This window comes from Hoplias malabaricus, chromosome Y (assembly GCF_029633855.1).
Source record: "Hoplias malabaricus isolate fHopMal1 chromosome Y, fHopMal1.hap1, whole genome shotgun sequence".
NCBI classification, from domain to species: domain Eukaryota; kingdom Metazoa; phylum Chordata; class Actinopteri; order Characiformes; family Erythrinidae; genus Hoplias; species Hoplias malabaricus.
Genome location: NC_089820.1, coordinates 63,284,609 through 63,307,928, shown reverse-complemented (window position 1 = coordinate 63,307,928; position 23,320 = coordinate 63,284,609). Strand labels below are relative to the sequence as shown.

At 41.6% G+C, this 23,320-nt stretch overlaps 2 protein-coding genes across 6 annotated transcripts in view; one reads left to right on the top strand and one right to left on the bottom strand.

The window, feature by feature from the left end:
• Positions 1-459: 459 nt before the first annotated feature.
• Positions 460-4,665, bottom strand: LOC136679030 (UPF0415 protein C7orf25 homolog). 5 transcript variants are annotated; one of them, XM_066657290.1, is made up of 3 exons: positions 4,418-4,497; positions 4,188-4,270; positions 460-2,737 (listed from the first exon to the last, which is right to left on the bottom strand). In XM_066657290.1, exon 3 carries the CDS (start codon positions 2,719-2,721, stop codon positions 1,387-1,389), a length of 1,335 nt encoding a protein of 444 aa, XP_066513387.1. In that variant the 5' UTR covers positions 2,722-2,737; positions 4,188-4,270; positions 4,418-4,497; the 3' UTR covers positions 460-1,386. The 5 variants fall into 5 exon arrangements, with proteins under 5 accessions (XP_066513387.1, XP_066513388.1, XP_066513385.1 ...); XM_066657291.1 differs by lacking the exons at positions 4,188-4,270; positions 4,418-4,497 and adding an exon at positions 4,546-4,665; XM_066657288.1 differs by lacking the exon at positions 4,188-4,270 and having other exon boundaries at positions 4,418-4,538.
• Positions 4,666-5,438: 773 nt separating this feature from the next.
• The window catches only part of LOC136678946 (F-box/LRR-repeat protein 7), a 42,978-nt gene continuing 25,096 nt past the window's right edge, over positions 5,439-23,320 (top strand). The window contains exons 1-3 of the mRNA XM_066657152.1: positions 5,439-5,533; positions 6,889-7,216; positions 13,274-13,363. Of these exons, the coding sequence (XP_066513249.1) occupies positions 7,180-7,216; positions 13,274-13,363 (127 nt within the window). The 5' untranslated portion in view covers positions 5,439-5,533; positions 6,889-7,179. The remainder of the gene's footprint in view (positions 5,534-6,888; positions 7,217-13,273; positions 13,364-23,320) is intronic.

Sequence of the window (23,320 nt, the reverse complement as noted above, 5' to 3'; positions counted from 1 at the left end):
TTAAAACAGTTGAATTTAAATACACGTTAAAATATATATTTAACAATAAACATTCTAATAATTACCTGATAATTTCATGAGTTGCAAAGTTAAATAAAAATATGAGAATGTACTTTTATTCGTGAAGAAATTCAGATGATGAAATACCTTCTTAACGTGTGACTTGTGGAATATTCCACATTTGTTTTGGCATTAATAAATAGTGGGATTTTTAAATTCTCTTGTGAAATGGTTTATCTGAAGCAGCACATATATTCATTTGAGGGACATTTTACCTGTGATATAATACCTAAATGTCTTACACTTTTACTTTACATACACATTTTAAGTGTAACCTACCAATCCAGGACTCACTCCGGTAACTCCCCCAAAATCCAGCAGAATTACACCATTAGGTCATACTTTCATTCAGCAAAACAAGTGTTGCACCAAATTTTTTTGATATTTATTTTAACTGTGCTTTCCTTGTGCAAAGAAAACAGGTCCAATGGGATACAGTGATTCAAACACCATGTCAGAACATACAGGTGGGAAAACAAACTTTGAAAACAAAAATAACAAATAGGGTTTTCCGATGACAGGAACTCACAGGATACAAAGAGGGCACAGTATCTGTGGTTTTGTATGACACGTGACATATACATGACATTTGGTATTTTTGACATTTGTGCTGGCCACAGTTGTGGCACTGAGCTCACAGCAATGGAGATTACATACTGTAGAGGGCCAACCACAATCCAGCTCACACTGCCTATTAACAGCCAGTTGTGTAACTCCCACAGTTTGCGCCACTTGCAAGTGTTTCATATTAAGCTTAGAATATAGTGGATCTTTTCAGTTGTTGCATTTAAAGTGCCGTTTTACGTTGTAACACTCAGCCGTTTTAAGCCAGTCCTCCGTTGGTCCTGAAGTACCCCTGATCTGCATATTTTGGTGTTTACACTCTACACACCTGGGACAGGTGGAGCGGAATCACAAAGCAGGATTTCTCACTAAACCAGAGATCTTGGGCCAAAAATTGAGGCTCGTCCAATGGGAGTGGGTTGAAGTGGGAAAATAGGATTCAGGAAAATAAGATAACCATTTTACTCTAAATCTAAACTTAATCTGCATTATGCATTATGAATCTGGTCTTTCACCAGGCAGTAAAACGCTGGAGTGTGTTGTTACACTTAGAACAGAAACCGAACAAAATCTACTTCCCACTGAATTATTGTGAACATGTTTTGTGTCAACGGGTTCTGAACTTAGGGGAGGTGTGTGTGTGTGTGTGTGATATATCAGATTAATATAGAGGAATCCAGCTTCATAAATCACTCCCTAGGAGTTCTTCAGGATCAGCATTTGGGAACCATATTTTTACAGTTTCAATACTTTCTATTTTTTTCATATAGGTGTGGCTCTCCATTCCTTTCCCTCTGTCAAAGCCCGAGGTTGATGGACAAACACGCTGTAGCGCACCCCCTGGTTAGCAGCAGCACGCACAAATCCACTGTTGGCAGTCATCGTCACAGCTCGCAGGCAGTCTCCTGTCCCAAAGATCATCAGCGATCTGCGGTTCACCTTGGAGCTGGTGACCAGTCGCTGCGTGCGTTCTGAAGGCTCGTCGGGCACCACGGTTACCCGGGCAAGCAGTTCCTCGGCTCTGACTTTTTCTCCAGGCCCGCCAAGCGTATCCAAGATCACGCGGAAGTCGTGAACAGCAGAATGACAGGCAAACAGCTCCTTGCCCTTCATAAACTCCTCCAGCTTGGGCAAGACTTTCTCCTGGCGCTCCTGAGCAGCCTGCTCAGTCAGGACTTGCTCCCTGAAGGTGTAATGGCAGTTTCCATGGCTTAGAGAGGACACATATGTGATTAACGTGGTGATGTCTAAATTAACTCGGTTGCAGACCTCCACCTTCACTTCAGTGGGGAAAGCCAAGCTTGCCACAATTGTGTCCCGATCCACACGAGTGTGCATGATGTCGGAGTCCTCATCATCCTCGTCGTCATCTTCATCGTCGTTCTCTTCTTCCGCAGCCCTTTTTTCAGGCTCCAACTCATCTTCTCCAAATCCATCATCTTCCTCACCTTCATGATCACCATCATCCTCCTCTCCTTGTTCGTCATCCTCTCCCACGCCTACGACAGTGTTCACGGCAACAATGTCACCCCTCACAGAGATGCCCATTTCTCTGAGTCTGTCTGCCATAGGGCTGGATACACCGTTGTAGAAGGCAAAGATGATATGGGGATTGCTGTACTGGACCGGCTGCTGGCAGCTTGCCTCCAGGAAATCTTCAGCCTGTCGGATCACACTTTTGTCCCCATACTGACCCCTGCCCTGCCAGATATTGTGCAAAGCCTCCGCCTTGCGTCCAATGGCCTTAACCCACGTGTGTCCCCCATTGGCAACTACATCCACCACCAAGGTCTGCTTCTGCCCATCAGGGCCCTCGTAAGCAAACACGTGCAGAACACTCACAACGTCCTCCAGGCTCTCAGCCGACTCCACGATAGCTCTCAGGTGAGTGAGATTGGTGCTCTGCAGATGTGACTCCTTAATCACAACCTTCCCAGCTTCCACTTTCTCTAAGAACTTGAGCTCGGCACGAAGTTTACTGCACAGCTTGGCCCGACCTTCCACCTCTCTGGGCTGGCGACTGCATAACAGGTCCACGCGCTCTAGCAGCTCCTTGGCTGCCTTGATTCGTTCATGGAGCATTGGGCTGGTGGCCATAGCTGTTGCATCATTCCTAGAGCAAGAAAGACAGAAATCTGAGTAGGAAAAAAAAAAACACACTTTCATCTTACTAAAGATAAGAGCTCTAACACTCGTAAGCTTTGTCAGCTGCAAATTAGAACCTAGTCCAACTCTAATATTATCATCTGATAATTACATTCATAAAACCATTCACTTACTGTAATAATTCAGATCCCAGCACAGTCCTACATTCACATTAAAATGTCCTTCTTGTTTTTACTCCCACTACATTCTTACTATTTAAGAAGGGGACCATCACAGAGCAGGTATGAATTGGAAGGTGGATCATTCTCAGCACAGCAGCGACCCTCATGTCGTTGTAGTGATTAGTGTGTGTTGCACAGATATAAATGGATCAGACACAGCAGTGCTACTGGAGTTTTTAAACACGGTGAACACTCAGTTTACGCTCTTTTAGATACACCTTCCAGAGGTAGTCCGACACAGTGACTCATCTTTTGCTGCACACCGTGTTAGTCATCTTCTAGTCCTTGATCTGGTCACAGGACACTGCTCACAAGATGATGTTGACTGGATATTTTTGGTTGGTGTATCAGCGTAGCACATAACACACTGCACCACTACGTCAGTGTAATTGCAGTGCCAAGACTGACCCAACTGATCTCTGTGGTGGTCCTATGGGAGTCCTGGACATTAGAGAACAGGGTGAAAGGAAGCTAACGAAGTACGTATTAAATCAGCAGGATTACAGCCTGTATGTGGAACTACAGAGTCCTCCTACATGGTCAGCGAAGGACATAAAATGAGGACATACACGTGGAGGTTAAAATATTATTTTTAAATGGTTCGTGTAAACAAAGTACAGCCTTTTATCCTTAACCATAAATTTTAAAGAGAAGAAACATATCTTCACGTAATGTAAAAACGTACCCAGCCACTATGTAAAGTGTGTTTTATTGCAGCGACTAAGATGCCAGAGAATTAATAATTGAGGGAAATAAGTCGTTCTTTTCTGTTAAAACACTCAATAAAACAAAAAATAAATCAGTAAGAGCTCCACTTGACTTTTAACTGATCTGCGGTAACGTTAGAGCTAAACATTAGCCACATTTAGCTTTCTTTAAATCACTTTAGAAGCGCTAATACAGGTGCTTACACTACTGAATACGTGTTTAGTATTTTTGTCAATAATAAAAGAGATAATACAGACTATCATGGCAATAAACTGGCTAAAATGAGCCATAAACCATCAAACACTTACAGCACAGCCACAAGTTCAGTGTTGCCCCGGAATAAACGGCTGGTCGTGTCTCAATTTCATCGGACTCCCTACAGAGTGCACTATATAAGTCTTCAAATTCTCGCCTCTGCTGCAGTATAGTGGACTGTGTGTGAAATATTAACACGTACGAGACTCGAATGGTTATTTGTTAGAGATTTTATTCATTGTTTCGATGCGAGACTTCGTTTTATCTTCCTACCTAGTGCACTACCTCAGGAATAGGGAGTCCATTTGGGATTCAGCCATTTTGTATAATCGAAGTGGAGCTGTTAGTGTCGCCATCTGTTTTGGAGGAAAGGTATTGCATTGAGTTTATTGGCGCCTAGGCAAAGCAAGACGTTCTGTTCTACTCTCATTGTCATTTTATTAGTTTCTCTAACCATAAAGGTGCACTTTTTAGTTTTACAGTTACTGCAAAGCTCTACTCACTTTAAACCTGTTCTCCAATAGTCAGTGCCCATACCAGTCCATTTAGGTGGTGGAGTGACACTGACGTGTGGATCAGACACTACTGCAGTACTTCTGTTTTTTTATTTTTTATCACTGTGCCTACTCACTTGTTACTGTATTAGACACACTCGCCTTGTTTGTCCATCTTGTACGGTCAGACAGAATAGCTAATCTTTTGCTGCACAGTTTGTGTTAAAGTCATCTTCTAGCCCTTCATCAATGGTTACAGGTTGGGTGACCAGATCTGTGATGGGATTGGGGGGTGGACGACTACTGACGTGTAGACTGACCAATTAAATGTTTACAGAGAAAGTTATCGACCAATAACGGTAGCTCTACAGTCAGACCGTCCAATCAGAAGATTTTACGCCCCCTTCTCACTCAAGCGAACCAATCGGAGTAGGGGAGGGCGGGACTAGTTTGTGAACGAAACTTCTCGAAGTTCTATGTAAGCTCTAGAAAAACAAAATGCCGGACGTTTGTGAAATTCCGCCCGGACATTTTTTTAAGTCTAAAAAAGAGAACATGTCCGGGTAAAAGAGGACGTTTGGTCACCCCATATTTGTGAATAATCTTTTTAAAGCATTTTAACGCTTCCCATTTAGTTCTTAATTCCTTTCTATGTTTTATTTCCTCTGGTTCTGTTTTCACAGCTCCTGGGCTTAGCTTTGCTCCCATGTCTTAGTTTGGAAAATTTCACCATTTATTTTGGACCATGAGCATCCCAGAAAGAGAAGAATGGGAAACTTTAATTTTGTGCTGAAAGATGCTGGATGTAAGATGTTCCACTGCGGTTCGGCAGGGAACTGAGTAAAGTTTTTTTTTTTTATTTTTATTTAAATGGTCCCTGGAACTGTGTGAATGGAAGTAATTACATCCCACCTCTGCATTTGGCAGGCATTCATCTGTCAACATCAAGAAGAATTTGGAAATAATGCTTGAAAACTGAAAGTAATCTAGTGTGTCCAGGTCTGTAGGAGAGATAGGCCTCCATTATGATAATAAGCAAGGCCTATCCGATATTGTCATATGAGAATATATGACTTAGCATTAGGGCTGAAGGAGATTTACCGCAACACTGGGAAAGCCTTTCAGGTAAACAAACTACATGCTACAATTCACACATAAACAAACTACGTGCTTGGGTTATAGTGTAACTTCTCCAGGGACCTTAGCAAATGTCTGGCAAACGACCAAAAGAGCAAACAACTGACAGAGTGTTTTACTTTTCAACTGTAAACACACCAAATATGCAATTTATAAATACATATTTCATATATAACAATATGCCCTGTGATGGACTGGCACTGTGTCCAGGGTGTGTTCCTGCCCTGTGCCCAGTGATTCCAGGTAGGCTCCACAGCCACCGCAACCCTCAACTGGACAGCAGTTACAAACAAGGAATAAGTGAACGAATGATTATAACTAGGCCCAGATTTAGCCCACTCTCAAATGGTGCCCTCCTAATCCTCTGGTCCTCCTCAATGTTTAAATATATTAAGTTTATAGTGTCTTAATTCAGATTACATTCATAATGTAGCCTAATTATTAGGCCTCCACGGATCCCCTGATGGTCCACAGCTTAAGGGAGGTGTCAGCACATGCTTCCACTGAGACATGCAAAGGACCATTGCATCTTTTTGAACTGAAGCTAAAATAACACCATTAAACAGCTCTGCACGCCTGGAAGAGGACACTAACTCTGCAGTTCTGTTATGTTGGCTAACAGATGTCTGGCACTGTGCTGCCTCAAAGCTAAAGAGCTTGATATAATTGCTGCACCATCTTCCGTGGCATGTTTCAGACTGTTTCCGTTCATCTGCTGCAGTTAACATGCTGGAAGTAAATGAACGTGACATATTAGGTGCACAAATAAAGCTTTTTTTGGTGTCATTCAAAAATGGCGTTGTCTAGAGTAGGTTTACTCATTGTTATTCTAGAAAATGGACAAAACAATTTGAATTTGACCAAACGTCAGCAGATACTATAGAGCTATCTATCTATATATATATCAACTATGAAACTCTGACCAGCAGGGGGCGCATTGCAGGCTGTATAAGGGACCTTCATATGAAATAGGCTTCAGATATTGGAGAATCCAAAACTCAGCCATAGAGTCGCTTACGAAAATTCCCTCGTGGACGAAGTCCCTAGAAATATTCGTGTTTTCTGAGGGGACATTCAACCGCAAGTTAAAGACAAAGAGACAGACATCTTTATCTTCCTCTTCTTCAGTCCTTATTCTTACTCTAATAGCTGTATTCATGTCTACTGAACTTTTTCTTGTGATTCTCTTTATACACATTGTATGCATTAAGTGAACTGTGCGCGTGGGGCCGGGCAGGAGCGCGTGCGCGGTCCACTACTGACGCAACAGCTCTAACTTTTTCTTTTTTTCTTCATCTGCTTCTTTTCTTTTTTTTCTTGCATGCCTGCTCTCTATCCATCAGGCATGAGGCACGTTCAGCAACTTTCTACGCTTTTTGCGCACCGCGTCTGGAAATTTCTCTAGGACCTTCTCTACAGCTGTGTTCCGTTTTTTTCTCTCTTCTGCTGCGCCCTTATGGATGTGTTTCAGCGCCGCGGAGCAGCCTTAAGCGGATAACGGTGGAGTTTACCGCTGCTTACCCTGTGTCTTCTTCTGGGTTGCCCCGTCTCTTCGCGCTGCTGGGAGTGTATGGAGGTGAAGGGCAGGGGCGGATAGATTATGCCCGGCTCTGAGGCTTGGAGCGCGGGGCACGATGGGGGCGAACAGCGGCAAACAGAGCGGCAGCGAAGGTGAGTGACAAAAGACTGGGGCTGTGTCCCAAACCACAAACTGCCACACTAACCGTTACCAGACCCTGCGTTCATACTCCAGTAAATGTGTCGTTATTTAGAACAAATACAATAAGTCGGGTAAAAAGAACCAAACATAATAGCAACTTGAGTAAAAGTAGATTACAAAATAGCAGCTCAAGCAAACCTCTTACATTTATAGCCTTCTTATGTCTGACACTATTCACTATTCAGTGTTAGGCGTCTTGCCCAAGGACTCATATTTACTATAGTGAAGCTTTTCCTGCCAGAGCTGGGAACTGAACCCATGAACACAGCAGTGAAACCCTCTACACTGTAAGTCCCCATACGGGGGGTTAAAAGTTAAGAGCCAGTGACCAATGGGGGCCATAAAAAAAACTATTAGATCTTTGGGTAGTTTGTCTCAGTGGGCCCCAAAATCCCGGGTGGCATCCCTGACTCTGTAACAACCTTGGTTTTTAAGAAGTGCATGATTAGTATAGTGTGTGTAGTAAAGTATTGTGTGGTTTTGGATGCGGCCTAAATTTCCCTTTGAGCTTTTTTCAGCCAACGTCATATTCTGCTCCTCGTTTTTAGTGACCAGTAGAACAGTCTTTCCCACATTTTTGAGGGATATTGTGTTAAATACAGTTGCGTGCAGAGGTTTGAACACTCAGATGGCACACTTTACGACACACACAGGTTAATCTTAAACCTAAAAAATGTTCCCCATGAAGTTTCACCACTGGGACTACAATTCTGTACAAGTCCAGGTTCAAAACCATGTTCATGACCAGCAGAGGTCAAAGTTGCCAGCTTAAAAACAATGTGACTAGACGTAAGGGTGGGCGATATGGCCCTAAAATAATATCACGATATTTCAAGGTACTGTGGTGATAACGATATACAGGGGGTCCTCGACTTACGACATTGATCCGTTCCTACATTGCGTCGTAAACCAATTTTTGGTGTAAGTCGGAACATATGTACATACGTTGAATACTTGTTCATCACAGTAAACCCCCCAACCCCCCCCCCCCAATTATCCCGAGCCACGTAACCGTGTATTCTTCCGCTGCGTACACCAAACACGAAGTTCACGTTACGACGTTTACGACGCAAAACCACTTGAGTCGAAACAAGGCTTTATACAGTAAATGGGAGATGTGTCGTAACCATGAAACATCGTAACTCGGGACTGACGTAACCCGAGGACCTCCTGTATTTGGCGATATGACAAAACACTAATAAACAATCTATTGCAACAAAATAACATTTATATTAATATTATATGTAAAATAATATTAAATCTTCACAGCAAATAACAAAACGAATGCAGTAAACAGTATAGTAGCTACGCTGAGAAGTTTATCTGCTTGGGTTAGAGCTCATTGGCTGTTGAACAATTATAATGGCATTATTGATCTTCCTCGTCCTCAACATAGTGCTTCTGCTCGAGGGGTGGTGAAACCGATTTGTTGTGTTTCCCCTTCAATATCACAATATTTATATTTTATCATTTAAAAAATGAACGATACGATATGGTACAGCCCTACAGTACAATACAGTACAAATGTAGCAGCTCAAGGTCCAAAACATGTATCTCCAAAAGTAGCAACTTTATAGGAGAAGGAAAACCCTTAATTTTCAATGGAATTCTATGGCAGCTCTATTGGTCCAGTCATGATATATGCACATAATATGAAGAACTGTGCACTTCAACCTCATCTATGTCCTTTAAATTGACATATTTCCATATATATTTATATGTGTCAATAATAGCTTCACAGGGGCTTAGATGTAAACTCTATACTTTTGCCTTCTTTCAGTACATATTTATGAATAAGGATTTACTTCACTCATTAATCAATCACCCCTCTGCCACTTCCGGCCCCACAAATCGCCGGATTGGCTCTTTAGGTCTGTGACCTCAGAAACCATGTCTGCCTTAATCCTTGTTTTGTGTTTGCCTTTGAAACACTGGACTTTCAAACTCATGTAACTCATGCTAACAAGGGTAAGAGCTTGATTTCCACTAGAGTTCAAGAACCGCCATAGATTACCTGACAACATACAACTTCTATCAATAACGGAACTACTCAAACAACACAAATCCACTCTGCAACATGTGCTTGAGTATGTAGTTTCCACCCACATCTACGTACTGCTGTAGCATGTCAAAAACAGAACCCCGCCATCCACAGTGCATGCATTAGTGTAGTGTGTGTAGTAAAGTAGTTTGTGGTTTTGGACAGAGCCCAAACTTTTTGCCTTTTTTTTTTTTCAGCCAACGTCATTTTCTTCTCCTCATTCCTCACGGCCAGGAGAAAACACTTTTCCTCTTTCTTCTGAGGGTTATAGGGTTAAACACTCCTGGTCAAATGACACGTTTTGATGATTGCTGCAGAGAACGCACTTCTGCACTTTTTATAATGCACACTCAGAGCCAGTTTCCAAGTCCTGGCTTAAGCCTAAGCCTTAAAGAATTTCCAGAGCAGATTTGAAGAAGTTTAAAAAACCTCTATATTATATAACAGTTCTTTTGTAATTAAATGGATTTCCCTTAAAAACATGCAGCAAATGGTTCTTTGAGAAACACTTTCACAGTACTATTACAGCTATTACGTTATGTGTAGGTTCTTTAAACCTTAAAAGGTACATCAGGGAATGGTTCTTAAAAGAAGATTGGCCTCTTTTCTACTACAGGGCTGAACCATATCGTTTTTGTGGCATTGTGGACCCTTTAATGTGGACCTCGTAATTAATATGCGAGTTAGCATGCTAAATAAATGGAGAACTATTCGTTTTTTGGATTGTTTTCATACGTTTTGCAGCACAATGTTACACTCAGAGTAACTCCACCAAAGTCAGAAATTAGGGGCCTACCCATGGACGCTTACAGGACCTGTGGGAGGATTTGGGTATGTTATAGCTACTAACACACCATATACACATTTTTAAAAATATAGGAAGAACTTTTACTCTTTACTCAACTGAAAAAAGTTGCATTGCAGAATAACCTCATGTTTGAGCAGCAAAAGACTGAAAGAGCCAATGAGCTCTTTGTAATGAAACAAGTAGTTCTTTAAAACCCTTTATCCACTGATGGTATCTGAGCTATGCTCAGAAAATGATTTCATAATAACAGTCCAGATTTTTTAGGGCTATTGCCCACTTTTGGGAACCTCTTGGCTCCAGAACCAGGTCTAATTCGAGAAATCTCCAAATGCCGCTGAGATTGAGGTCCTCCGTGTCCAGAGTTGGAAGCCCTGGAGCTACAGAACTTATGAGTCCGAGTGTTTAGTCCCTCTGACAAGGTGAAGACAGACCCTGAGTCATTGGGCGCTGGGTACCATGACTGGCGATTTGGCCTGCGCTGTGTTTGGAACATTTTGTGGAGACCAGCACTGATTCCAGAGCCCTCTCTCTCCCACAGAATGAGCTCTTGGAGGCTTGTGGTCCGCTAAAGCACAGCAGATTTTCTCAGGAAGGTCAAGGTTTGGCTTGAATTTGGAAGCTGGCACTCGGTGAAAGAGCCGATAAATTTCCACCGAGATGGTACCACAACTTTCCGAGGTTAACATGTTCCCACCTATGTGTGTAGCACCTTCAGATTCAAAGGGTAGGGTTTGTTGACTTTCATTTTTTATTTTAGTTTCAATTCCAATTTAATGCACAACAGACTGAAACTCTCTTTCATAAGGATGCCAAAACCTTTGTTCTAATGGGGTCAATTATAATATTTGTGGTGAGCAGAGTGCTTCCAGCTAAAGAAGCCAGCTAATAGTTTGATGGCTGGTCATTTTATTACTTTTGCAGTGTGAGAGTGTTTTGAAGTAATACTTAATTTTGGTGATTAATTTGAAACATCACAACCAAACGTGACTCGTTAGAGGGTCACCACTGTCACCACTGCCTTGGCATCACATAAAGCCAACAAGAAGAAAACTAAGACCAGTTAAGACTCGAGGGGGTGTTCCAACTCAGAGCCACACAGTCCTTCCTGCCTCCAGAGCCTTTTGTCTACTGACAGGTTTGGCTACAACTGATTCACCTCACACACACGAAGATACCTCTGTCCTCTTTGTGGCTGTCCGATGTGCCAAGCAGAAGAAAAGGCTGAGTTTTTGCAAGCCACAGATGGAAAGCTCCAGAACAAAACAAAAAAAAAGTTAAATAGTTGTTTTTCTCAAACCGCAAAACAGCTAAGAACTTAGCTTTGGGCATTGAAGTGCACAGCGAGAGCGCTTGAAAAAATATTCCTGGTATGTTAAAGCATGACATAGTGTATAAATTCAAAACAGCGTCCCTCAGTACTGTCACTGTTTTTCTCTCTCGTTTGTCATTGTTTTCTGTCACATTTAAAGGCTGTTTTTGTTCATAGAACTTTATTTTTGTTTATTATTGAACCTTAGCTAACAAAAACAGTCTGCTATTTCAGGACAGAATATGATTTATTGTGATACAGCGCAATGCCAGCACATTGTATTGGAAGGGTTCCATCTCGGACTGGAATGGCCTTAGTTTGGACCAAGAACCCCTCCTCACATTTTTTATTAGGATTAGTATTTAGCTATATTTTGTAAGAATAATTTTAACTAAAGTCTTTAAATTATTTAGTAATTATAATAGATTATTTATATAATTTTAAAGCGAAAAAAAATAAATAAAAGGGCTCCCTAGATGCCATGAGTTTCATTTGGTTAATGAAAGAAGAATAACTGCACTGATCTCACTCTGTTTATAATCAATGTTGTAATAACTGTGCTACTCCGTTTGGCTTGTAACTCCTGTCCACTTTGGTTTACACTTGTACACACCTTAAAACTGTGTAGTATATTTGACCCATGTGAGCCTTTACCATGAGAGCGTCCTTCAGGCCTGTGTAGAACCCCATTACCACAATTTAGCCAATTAATCTCACTTAGTCTGAAGCCCACATTCTTCAGAGACAATGGACAATAAACAATGGTGGTGATGTAAGTGGACGTCACATTAGGACCTGAATCCCTCACTGAAGGCCACTGGGCCCAGCTCATGGGATTTTACCACTCGCCTTGATAAACACACCCATGAATTAATGCACTGATATCACAGTGAGTCTGTTTCATGAAAAACAGGTCTGTTTACACAGCAAGGGCTTTTTTTCCCCCCTTGCCTAGTATGTGGACGCTCCCTCTGTCAGACCTTATATGGTCAAGTTAGAAGCTTACACTGGCTCTAGTTGTGTTTGTAACATCATGGTAAACAAGCTTTACAGAGATACAGCTTTGGAGCTCCTTTTGATCTGTTTTTCCAGGAGCTTCTGTGCCACTCCATCATCATGTCATTGGAAATTCCAGATTCCTGAAATGCTCAGGCTTATTAATCGATAATTAATCTCAGTATCTTTGTCAACACCCGCTCGTCCAATTTCTTCTGAGATGAAGGCCATTTGGTGGGATATAAATAGGATTTTATTCCCTTTACCTGCAGTGGCTGCTTCTGTTTTGTGTTTTAAGAGAATGGTGATAGAGTAGATGATGGAATGTTGCTGTGTGGAAATGGTGAGTAAGTGTTGATTCTCGATCACAAATTCCACCACAACTCATCCCCAAAGTATGGGGTGAGCTTCTGTTTTTCCGGGGTGGGGGGGGCTATACCCTTCTAGCTGACCTTTGGCATTGAGTATGGTGAGCTTAGACTTAGGCAGCTGTTCTAGAGTGCCTCATTTCATTTCATGTTTTCTACAAAACTTATCCAAGTTGTGAGTGTACAATTGAATGTGGGTGCACCTTAAAATAGCTCAATTCAGTAAATAAAGGGTGCGTAAACATTCACCCTTAAGGCTACTGAATCCTGCCCAAGGTTCTGTTCCATTGTGCTGACTGGGAGAGCAATGTTGGTGTACTATTCATCACTTGTACCCAGATCTCTCTCTCTCTCCCCCCATCAACTTCTTTGTCTCTCGCTCTCGCTTTGTTCATTATGACTAACATGTGCCAGGGCATTGGGCAAAGTTGTGGTGGGTGTCCTGACATGTCCTGGGGGGTTGTTTCTGTTTCTCTCTGATTGCAGGGAAGGCCAGTTCCAGCATTTCCTCCGACCTGAGTTCAAGTACGGATCAGACATCCACCAAAGCTCCAAAGAATGCAGCTACCAGTGAAGGTAGGGCATCTGGTCCTCATTAGCTGTCACTGGACGGCCTTCTCGTTTTTTCTCCCCTCCCTTTTTTTTTTGTCTTGTTGACTAATTTTGGAAAAAAATGAGGCCTTTAAATTGAAAACAAAGTGGTCACTGTGATCATTGTTCAGAGTGGAGTTTCTGAGACGTCTTGAGCCCTGAATCCCTGAATCAAGGTTCCTTATATCTTATTTATTTTTACTTTAAGTGAGGCACTTTGAGGCACTTCTGCTTCCACACACATCCATGGTTTGTACGCCTCAGTGCTATGCATCTCAGACATCCTGGGGCTCTACATATCACACACAAAGACAAGTGATTCTATGGGATGCTGGAAGATATACATAACATGAGGCAATGTTTCTTTTCAGTATTAAACACCTACTCTCTTTGAACCTGCTTTTACTGTCTCCTGTGGTTATTTTTCAGACTCAGACAAGCACAAGGAGCAGAGCTAATGTTCCAGACTTTTGACTTGTGTCCGTGCTCCATACGCTGTCCTCAGACTTTTGACATGTGAACAGTGGCCTGGCTTCTTGTCTTTAACACAACAATAACAGTCAGGCGTATGGAGCCTGGAGAGGGCCTGCTTGGGTTTGGTGAGAGACAGAGAGTGTGTAGCATGCGGTGGGCGGAGTTTGTTCCTCCAGGGAGTGTGTTCTGGGAGCCAGGATGCGGTGTGTATGTGTGTGTGTGGTTGCAGGCCTGAGTCCATATCGCTCCCCCATGCGGCGTGGGGCTCGCTCCTGTCTCCTTCAGCTCGTCGTCCACCGCAGTAATGTCAGACTAGCGTTCGGGCCGGCGGCTCTGCGGCTGATTTACGAGCGCTCTTTCTTCTGCCTGCGGGAGGGAAGAGAAACGCTTCATCCAGCTGAGTGTAAACTACACTCAGACCGGGCTTCACTGGCTACGAAGTTGGATAACTATCATTATCAAAGGCCATTTTGGCCTGAATATATGCAACGTTGGATTGAACTCTTTGAAATTGCAATATTTTGAGCTGAAAAAGAAGTCAACACCTAACACTTATGTTTTGAGGATTTGAAAATTTGAGAAGCAAAAAATTGAGAATGGGAGCTGGGGTAAAGGAAAAGCACGGACACTTTTAAAGTATGAAATTTTGTCACAATATTAAAGACAGCTGGATTTTCAAACGATGGAGATACAAGGTTTTAGCATGACAGTGTTGGTATACAACTGAATGCTCTTATAAGCACCTTCTCTACTTGTCAGACATCTTTGTTGTATATTTTTAGCCTAGGTCCCATCAAACTCCATGAGTCATCTTTTAATTGCCAGATTGAGTGGACGTTTGACTTGAGGAACAGCCAAAATGTGCTGGACGTTAGCCTCCAGAACCAGATCTGAACACCGCTGGTCTGGTCCAACGACTTCAGAATGAGAAACATTTGTTCCTGGCTCCCCCTTGCCTTTCAGACTGATGTAATCTTGGATATCACTGTGTGATTTAAGGTGATGGCGAGGTGCAGGAATATAAGGATGCAGTTCAGCGCAAAGAGCATAAACTATAAAATCAGGATTTGTGGCTGTTTGCTTGCCCTGAACACTGCATGTGCTCAGAGTGGGTCACAAGGGACTGGACCACTGCGAAAGCCCAGCTTCAGACAGCCAGAGGAAGCGCTGTGTTTATTAAGGGAGACGACTTCAGTGTGGTGGGATTGGGTTAATGTCCGTCTGCTGCCTCATTGTCTGCCACTGTTGGAAAACTATGCACACTCTTTTGCTCCTGGGTGACTCATCCGGCTTTACTCTGTATAGAGAAGAATGCTGAGTTAAGCTGGCTACTGGATGCCCAAAACTGCGGGCAGCACTGCATCAGCTTGGGCACATAGCATTGTTCTAAAAGAGATTGGTCTTACCCACTGCTTCCTTAGAGATAACTGACCAGGGCTGCTTTCCCTTTGCAGTGGGCAGCATGAGTGTGTTCTCTCTGTTGGTGAACAGTAAAACCTGTTTTTTTTTTGTGTGACCTACTTGTTAGGGCTCTGCAGTTTATGCAATGCCACCAAACCCTGGAGGGTGAAGGCACACTCTTCCTGGAAGACACGTGCAGCAAATCACTGCATGTATTTTATTCAAGTTGGATTTTAAACAATATAATGTCTTGAACAGCTTAACACACTTGGAGGAGAATGCTAAATGCTAAATGCTAAGTATTGGATAGCATCATGCTGGGCTATGGGGGAGAGGGAAGGTCAGAAGTGCTCTGTTAGTTCCAGCTCATAGGCAGCTGCCCCAATTTCTGAGTTTTCATTTATTGTAAATATTGTCTAGTATTTTATGAAGAATGGACCAAAAAAAATGACCCAAAAGTGTTTGGTGTTCATTTTATTTGCAGTAATTTATACCTGAAATGTAAGTCTACAATTCTTTTTCTTTTTTTTCTTTTGTTTTTTTAAGTGACCCGAGGTTTGGTTCCGACACCGATGGTGTGTTAGCCAGTTGTGGTTCACAGCACTGAAATTCATTGCTGTGTGGGAATTAAAACAAAGCTGGACCCCAGTCCTGTGAAGTCCTTCGCTGGGGATATTTGATGTCACCCCCCCTGCAGAGTCTTCCCTTGCCCAGGCTTTGATCTTCCTCGCACTGGGAGCATGTTTAAAAGTTTGGCAGTGTACTGTACCGTGTGCCATAGAGCTGCATGCTCCCAGGAATGTGACCCTTGAGTCCAGAGTGCATATTTTACACATAATACAGTCTATTTCATGACTCTTAGAACACACTAAGTATTGATATACTGCCAGAAATAGTCTGCTATCTATAGGAACAGACAAAGGCACAGAGGGTATTCAGGCTGCTGCTGGGGTTTTTAACAATGTGATGTAACTTTTTTTATAGACAACATTATCTCATACAGTAAGCATGGCTATTTAAGATTGCTTACTGAATTACATGCTGCTCGGTTTGGTTTGGATAAGAGAAATGATCATTGTTGATGCTTATAACTCCAGTGCAAACCAAATTGGAACTGGACCAATCAAACAACACATCTGTGGTGACATCACAACCATGAATAATGGCAGACTAGCACAGCAGGGGCAATGCATAAGTCCACTAAGGACAGTGGACACACATGCACTCACAGCCATCCCAGCACCCTGGGAGCAGTTGGGGGAGCTGTTGGTGGTTGAAGGAGAACAAATTTGGGTCTACTGTGCCACGTTTGGCACTTACGGTTCAGTTATGGAATTGGCAATTGTTGTGGAGGCCGGAATCATTCCAAATATCAATTTGGCCCAGATTTGATCCACAACCCACCTGAAATCTGGCCCATATAATGTGGAGCTGTGGCTGAGTGGAGGCAGCCAGACTCACCCTGAGTTTAACGCCATTGTTCAAGGCCAATCGTGGGCCATAAGAGAACTGCAGATGTGGGCTATATTTGGGTCAAACATTCATTACTGTCTGGGAGCACTGTTCCTTCACTCCCCCCATCCCAAGTTTTTCTTGCTGGTTGAGGAGATTGAACCAGCAACATTCCAGTATTAAGTTATTTTTTCTAACCATTATAAAGTTTGTTTTGGTAGTTTGGCTGCATTTATTGTAAAATTAAAAATGGTGTAAATGTTCCTTTTAGCTGATTTATCAGTTTAAAATTATTATCAAGTATTAGCATTAACTTAAAAAATGTACGATGGGGGGTAGTATAGTAGGATACAGTGGTGAGCAGTTTAACATGGTGTTGATTAGCCAATGGTGGTTTTGTGCACACTTGTAAAATGGCTTTCAGGTGCATTTATCCCAGAAAAACTGACTGTTTGGAAGAGCGACAGGTTTTTGTTTGGCTGCGAGTGTGTAAACCCTCTTGTTTTCAACCTAGAGCGTGGAGGAACGCAAAGCCAAAGTCGGATTGATTTTATCAGATGTAATTAGCCCAGGGAGCTTTGCTTGCCCTGCTGGAAGCAATCATTAGCCCCACGCTAGCTACATCTTTAAACAACATGTGTTCTCTTGGCTAATCCCTGAACTGTAAACTGGTGCTTTTAAATGATGATCATACAGGCTGTGCTCATGACTTAAATGCTCTGTGCAGCTCCTTGTAGAGGGGTAGAAAAACGTACCTTGCTATGTGTGATAAAGATTTTAGTCAATCAATTACTTGATTTAGAGAATGAAAGCTAGCATATGCTAACAAAGTTGTTGATGCTCAGCGCACTTGGAGGAGATGTACTGTCCAGTACTGTTATTTTATGTAACATAGGCCTGTTAGCATTGTGTTAGCATTGTTTTAAGTGATAGAGGATGAGTGTAGACCATTCAACCCACCCAGTCACATTGAGGCGAGGTCTCTGGGTCACTAGCATGATGAACTTACCATCTCCTGATGATAGGGATAATGCTTACAGTGTTGTACCACTCCACAGGCCTTTGGTTAACTTTAAATCAGGGCATTAAAGTGAGAGGGTATAGCATAAAGCTTAAAAGTTAAAAAATTACTTATTATAGAGATAATCATTAACTGTAGCCTTATGTTTTCTGTGTTTGAGGCAGAAAAGCCTGTGCATTTCTCCGTTACTTCTCAGTGACAGAGGCCGTGTCTGCGTCAGGGCACTGGAATTCACTCTCTCAGTCTGAATGGATTTTAAAGCAGAGCAAGTTGCCTCCCCTCAGGAGGAGCCCTCATTACTGCAGCTTTATTAGATTTCAGAACAGCTCTGCACACGCTGTACCACAAGCACAAGTGTGGTTTTGTTTCGTGGATTTTCACAAGAGGCAGAAGGTGACTCTATTTCCAAAAGAATATTAAAAGTTAAAGCTCTAGAATAAAAACACATTTGTTTAGGCTAGAATTTGCTTAGCCTATTGGAACCCTTTCTAATTTATATTCCATAATTTGAGGAAATGTGCTCTTGTTTATTTAAGTTAGCATGTGGTTATATTGCGTTGCATAATTTCTGGCAACGCGATGTTATTTTAAGAATTTACGTTATTGTATAAACTATAGCCTACCGCGCTCTGCTTGCCAGAGTTTAGCTAATAATCCTGTGTGAAAGTGAAGAGGGTTGTATAAATAACATGTATTCATGCTTTTTGATTGTTAGCCACAGTCTGTGCTATGACTAAGAAAATTAAGTATGGCATTTGTCAGGGAAAGAGTGCTCCAGCACCCTAGATCCAAGACGTTAGCATGTTTAGCATGTGTGCTATGCATATTTGGCTTGGGAGCTGAGGGGTGTTTCTTTAAAATCTGTGGAAATCTGAGCTCTATGTCTGGATTTTGCTGGAGTGGGGGAGTGAGAGTTGAGCTGCAGTTCACTCAAACACACTTTTAGATGCTGTGGGAGGCAGCAAGGGGTCACACACACACAGAGAAATGTTCATTTAAATACATTGTCTTTTGTGACTTTGAAATAAAAGCAAAATGCAGTTCTGTTCAACGTCTTGACTTTTGATTTCTAAACATTTTTGATAAATATTCCTTAATTGAAAATGTAATGTCTGCAACACGTTCCAAAAAAGATCGGAAAGCCTGATGTTTATTATCATTTTCCCTCTAAATTATCATCTGGAGGTTGAAGACTCCTATTTGTCCGGTTATAAAATCATTATTTTGTCCCCATTTTCCATGAATATTCATTAGTAAACCAACAGTACATGGATACCTACTAATGCACTACACATATCCAATAGGAGACAGATCTGGACTGCAGTCAGGCAAGTCTTCCAGCTGTAATTCTACCATGACAGACTCTTGCATTTGGACGTTAAATGGTAAATCTCTGGATAAGAAGCTGTTGGAATGTTCTTTAATATATTTTTTGGGCAGTGTGATCAGCCTTGACCCATCCTTGCTCATAACAGGCAAGACATTTCAAAGATGCTAATTTAATATCCAGTCATGGCTGCATCTCATGTTTAAAGTGTTCTTTGAACTTTTCACATGGCTCTGTGCATGTCTGTTTACCGCCTTTGTTTACAAACCGCCCAAAGTAGATTTTCCCTGCTTTCTGTTTAAGACTGTCCCAACGTTTTAAGTGTTGTACTAAAATGTGTCTAATTCCCAGTTTATTAGCTTACACCTGGGAAGTGGAGTGTGTTTATGGAGAGTTAGCACCAAAAGCACATGTGGAAAGTGGATGGTGAGAAGCACATTGATGTAAGGACTCCATCCAGAATATCTCAATATTTTACAAAACTCCAGCTTTTCTTCCTTGTGTCAGATTGAACACTTGTGGATTTATGGTTTGAATTATTCGTGTGACGTATACAAGGTCACTTCACCCAGGTCTCCCCAGTGTTATTGGAAGCCAGATAAGGATTTGTCAGGGTTTCCCCAGCCTTTTTTCCACTGAAGGAGTAGAATTTAACATTTGTCCAAAAGAGTTGATTTCTGTTTTAAAAAAATGAAATGGCTCACTTGTCCGCCGAGTATAATATGGTTTTTGTGAGCCTTGGAGGTTATGCAATTCATGTTGTAATACTTGGAATAAGGTTTTGACTTCCTCAAGAGGGGCATAGAGCAGATATAAAGCAATATGTTTTCTTTCTGCATTCCTCGTAGCATTGCTTTATTGCTCTGGTAGATGGGGTTTATGTCAAAGCCAGTTCCCTGCTGAGATTGTTCTACACAGCCTTAAGCCTGGCTTTGTTCACTCTGAGTTATAAATGGACAGTTTAAGTGGTTTTGTTGTTTTTTTTTTTTTGCTTTTGGCAAGCTTGTCCTGTTCGTAAAGAGGGGAAAATAGGGATGTGACAAATGATCTGAATTACACCCTGATACATCATAATTTAATTTTCGGATTGTGGTTCTAAATGTGATTACAGGTTCATATAAGTGACGTAACTGTGTGTGAAAATAGCCATGGTTTTGAGCACAGATTACAGCCATAGATCATTCCTGCTTTCTGAAACTTGACATAATCATTGACATCTATGAGATCTCTTTTATTACAATATTGCAGTGAGGATTCGGCGCTTCTAACATCAGTGAGATCAGGGATATTACACAAGCCGTGTGCCTGACTGAATGTCTCGTTCCACAGTGGATCCACTTTGCATAGAAGAGTCCATCAGTCCTGAATCTGGAACGCCTGGACTAGTGTTACATTAGGCAGACTGCTCTGCTCTGGTATTATGCAGGTTCTGGAAGAGCTTGGACTGGTTTTGTATGATCTGGGCTTTTGGAGAGCAAATTTTCTTTGGCGCCCCTCAACGTTTGTTTTGGAAAGGAATCATGGGTAAAGAGGTATGCAGCGCAACTTGATAGGATTTGTGAGGTTCCGCCCCGAAGACTGCCTCCACAACGTGTGCTGAATGATACTCATCAGGACTGGGTTTGAACTCTAGTGAGAAACAGAGGAAATGCAGAGTTAAGAACTGATCAGTGCCATGTCGTTTACAAGGTCGGTAAGATTTGAAATTCCATGTATTTCACAAAGCAAACGCTAAGACCAGAGATGGACATTGACCCTAGTTTTGTCCGGACTGGCCAGACGTCTAAAATCTTTTTACCCTTCCTAAGTACTAAGCTTTGTGGATGGATAAACCTCAAACTGCTTCTCAGGGTCCATATTTTGTGGGTCATCTATGTCCCCCACCACTGCAGTAACAGCTGCTACTTGTGGAAGATGCTGGACCTTTGCTGTGAGGATTTGGTGGCAGCTGCTAGAGGATTATTAAGGTCAATTATTGGTGTTGCATGATACGTTCCTGATCACAAACATCACTCTATCTCATCCCAAAGGTCCTGGATGAAGGTCCAATCCAATAACTTCAAAAACTGAGAATATCAAAGAGCCTCACAGTCCGCATCTCCACATTCAATTTCTGGCAATGGCCAGTCCAACCCTGGCTCAGAGAGAGGTCAGTCAGCTGTTTTGAATAGCAGTTTTGCAAATAACTGTCCATTGAAACCCTTAGAGGGTCATGATGGTCAAATGGATTGCTTCTAAGAAAACAGCGGACAAATATGCAATAGATCTGCTAACGAAAGCCAAGAACAAGATTCATCATGGTTCTCAGCACAGAGAACTCTGGAATGACCTGATGGTGATTTGAGAGCCCTCATTTGAGATCCAAGAATGAGAGCTAGATTCCTAACGGTGTTTGCTTTTTATATTCCCATCTCCTGGGTCTTGTTTTGAAAGGGGAAAAAAGCGTTGTATCAATTAAGGCTGAGTGGCTGGGTTTCATGAGAGAGGTATGGCAGGTATTCCTGTATTCATTTTCTCCTTCAGGAGATTTTCATTGCCTCTTGGTTTGGTTCTTTACACCAGGAGTGTTGAAAGCCATCTAGTGGCAGAAGGAAACTGTGGTGTTTGCAAAGGGAAATGTCCAGCAGGTGTTTGTACTGCTCGCCCTGATGCTCTTTTGAATGTATAAACGAGGCGAGAATGCACTCGACCCTCTTTTCCGCCGACCCCATCGTGACAGGTTAACAAATCCCTGTGGCTTCTCTCTGTGGAGGAAACAGGAAAGAGAAGGCATACGACCTGCTACATGAATAGTATAGAAACGTCTGTTCCTTAGATATAAGCTTCTGCATAAAGCATCACAGTTGGGAAATTGCTAGTCTAAATTTGTTCATGCAGGTTTTCAGCATGTTCGTAGGGTAAAAAGGGAGGGTAAAAAAATAAGGGAAGGCTGTAGATTAGATGTTGGAACACTTCTTTGAGCATTTGATGGGATTCAGCCATAAAAGCTTTAATTCCCTGCAGTTTCTGGTGCCAGACCTTACACTGTAAAAAATTTCTTGTAAATTTTACAGTAAAATACTGGCAGCAGAGTTCCCAGCTATTTACCATATTTTTACAGGAACACTACTGTATTTCAAATTTACAGCATATTACTGTAATTGAGTAATACAATAATTTACTGTAATTACTGTGATTTACAGTAAAATACTGGCAGCAGAATTCTCAGCCATTTACTGTATTTTTACAGGAACACTACTGTATTTCAAATTTACAGCATATTACTGTAATTGAGTAATACAATAATTTACTGTAATTACTGTGATTTACAGTAAAATACTGGCAGCAGAGTTCCCAGCCATTTACCGTATTTTTACAGGAACACTACTGTATTTCAAATTTAGAGCATATTACTGTAATTGAATAATACAATAATTTACTGTAAATACTGTGATTTACAGTAAAATACTGGCAGCAGAGTTCCCAGCCATTTATCGTATTTTTACAGGAACACTACTGTATTTCAAATTTAGAGCATATTACTGTAATTGAGTAATACAATAATTTACTGTAAATACTGCGATTTACAGTAAACTACTGGCAGCAGAGTTCCCAGCCATTTACCGTATTTTTACAGGAACACTACTGTATTTCAAATTTACAGCATATTACTGTAATTGAGTAATACGATAATTTACTGTAAATACTGCGATTTACAGTAAACTACTGGCAGCAGAGTTCCCAGCCATTTACCGTATTTTTACAGGAACACTACTGTATTTCAAATTTACAGCATATTACTGTAATTGAGTAATACAATAATTTACTGTAAATACTGTGATTTACAATAAAATACTGTAGCAGGCTTGCTGTAAATTTACAGCAATTTTTTTACAGTGTACTCTGTCTCCCTCAACATTAGGAAGAAAACTGAGATAGGTGGGGTGCACAAAACGTATTTACAGTAATCAGTGGAAGATGGACATTTATTGTTGGAGAAGGAGATTAAGGCAAAGTCTTCCTCACCAAATATCAGTGATATAGTATATTGTCTTTTCCCAGTGGACAGAAGATGACGCCCATTTTAGTTTAGCCCTCAGGGACATTAAAGTCAACTCAAATTACTTAATAAAGAAAAATTTTTGAACATGAATAAATGTAACATTTTTAAGCCATAGAGAAACTCTATTTAGGCCAGTTTACCTAATGCTGAGTGCCAACTAACAGGGTATAAAGCCCCCAGCATTGGCCTGGGGAGCAGTGGAACTACATTATCTGGAATGTAACA

Coding starts and splice junctions, on each gene's coding strand:
- LOC136679030 (XM_066657288.1), bottom strand. CDS start 4,449: ATGGGCACTGACTATTGGAGAACAGGTTTAAA. Junction 2,738..4,417: donor TATTGGAGAACAGGTTTAAA/GTGAGTAGAGCT, acceptor TTCTTGCTCTAG/GAATGATGCAACAGCTATGG.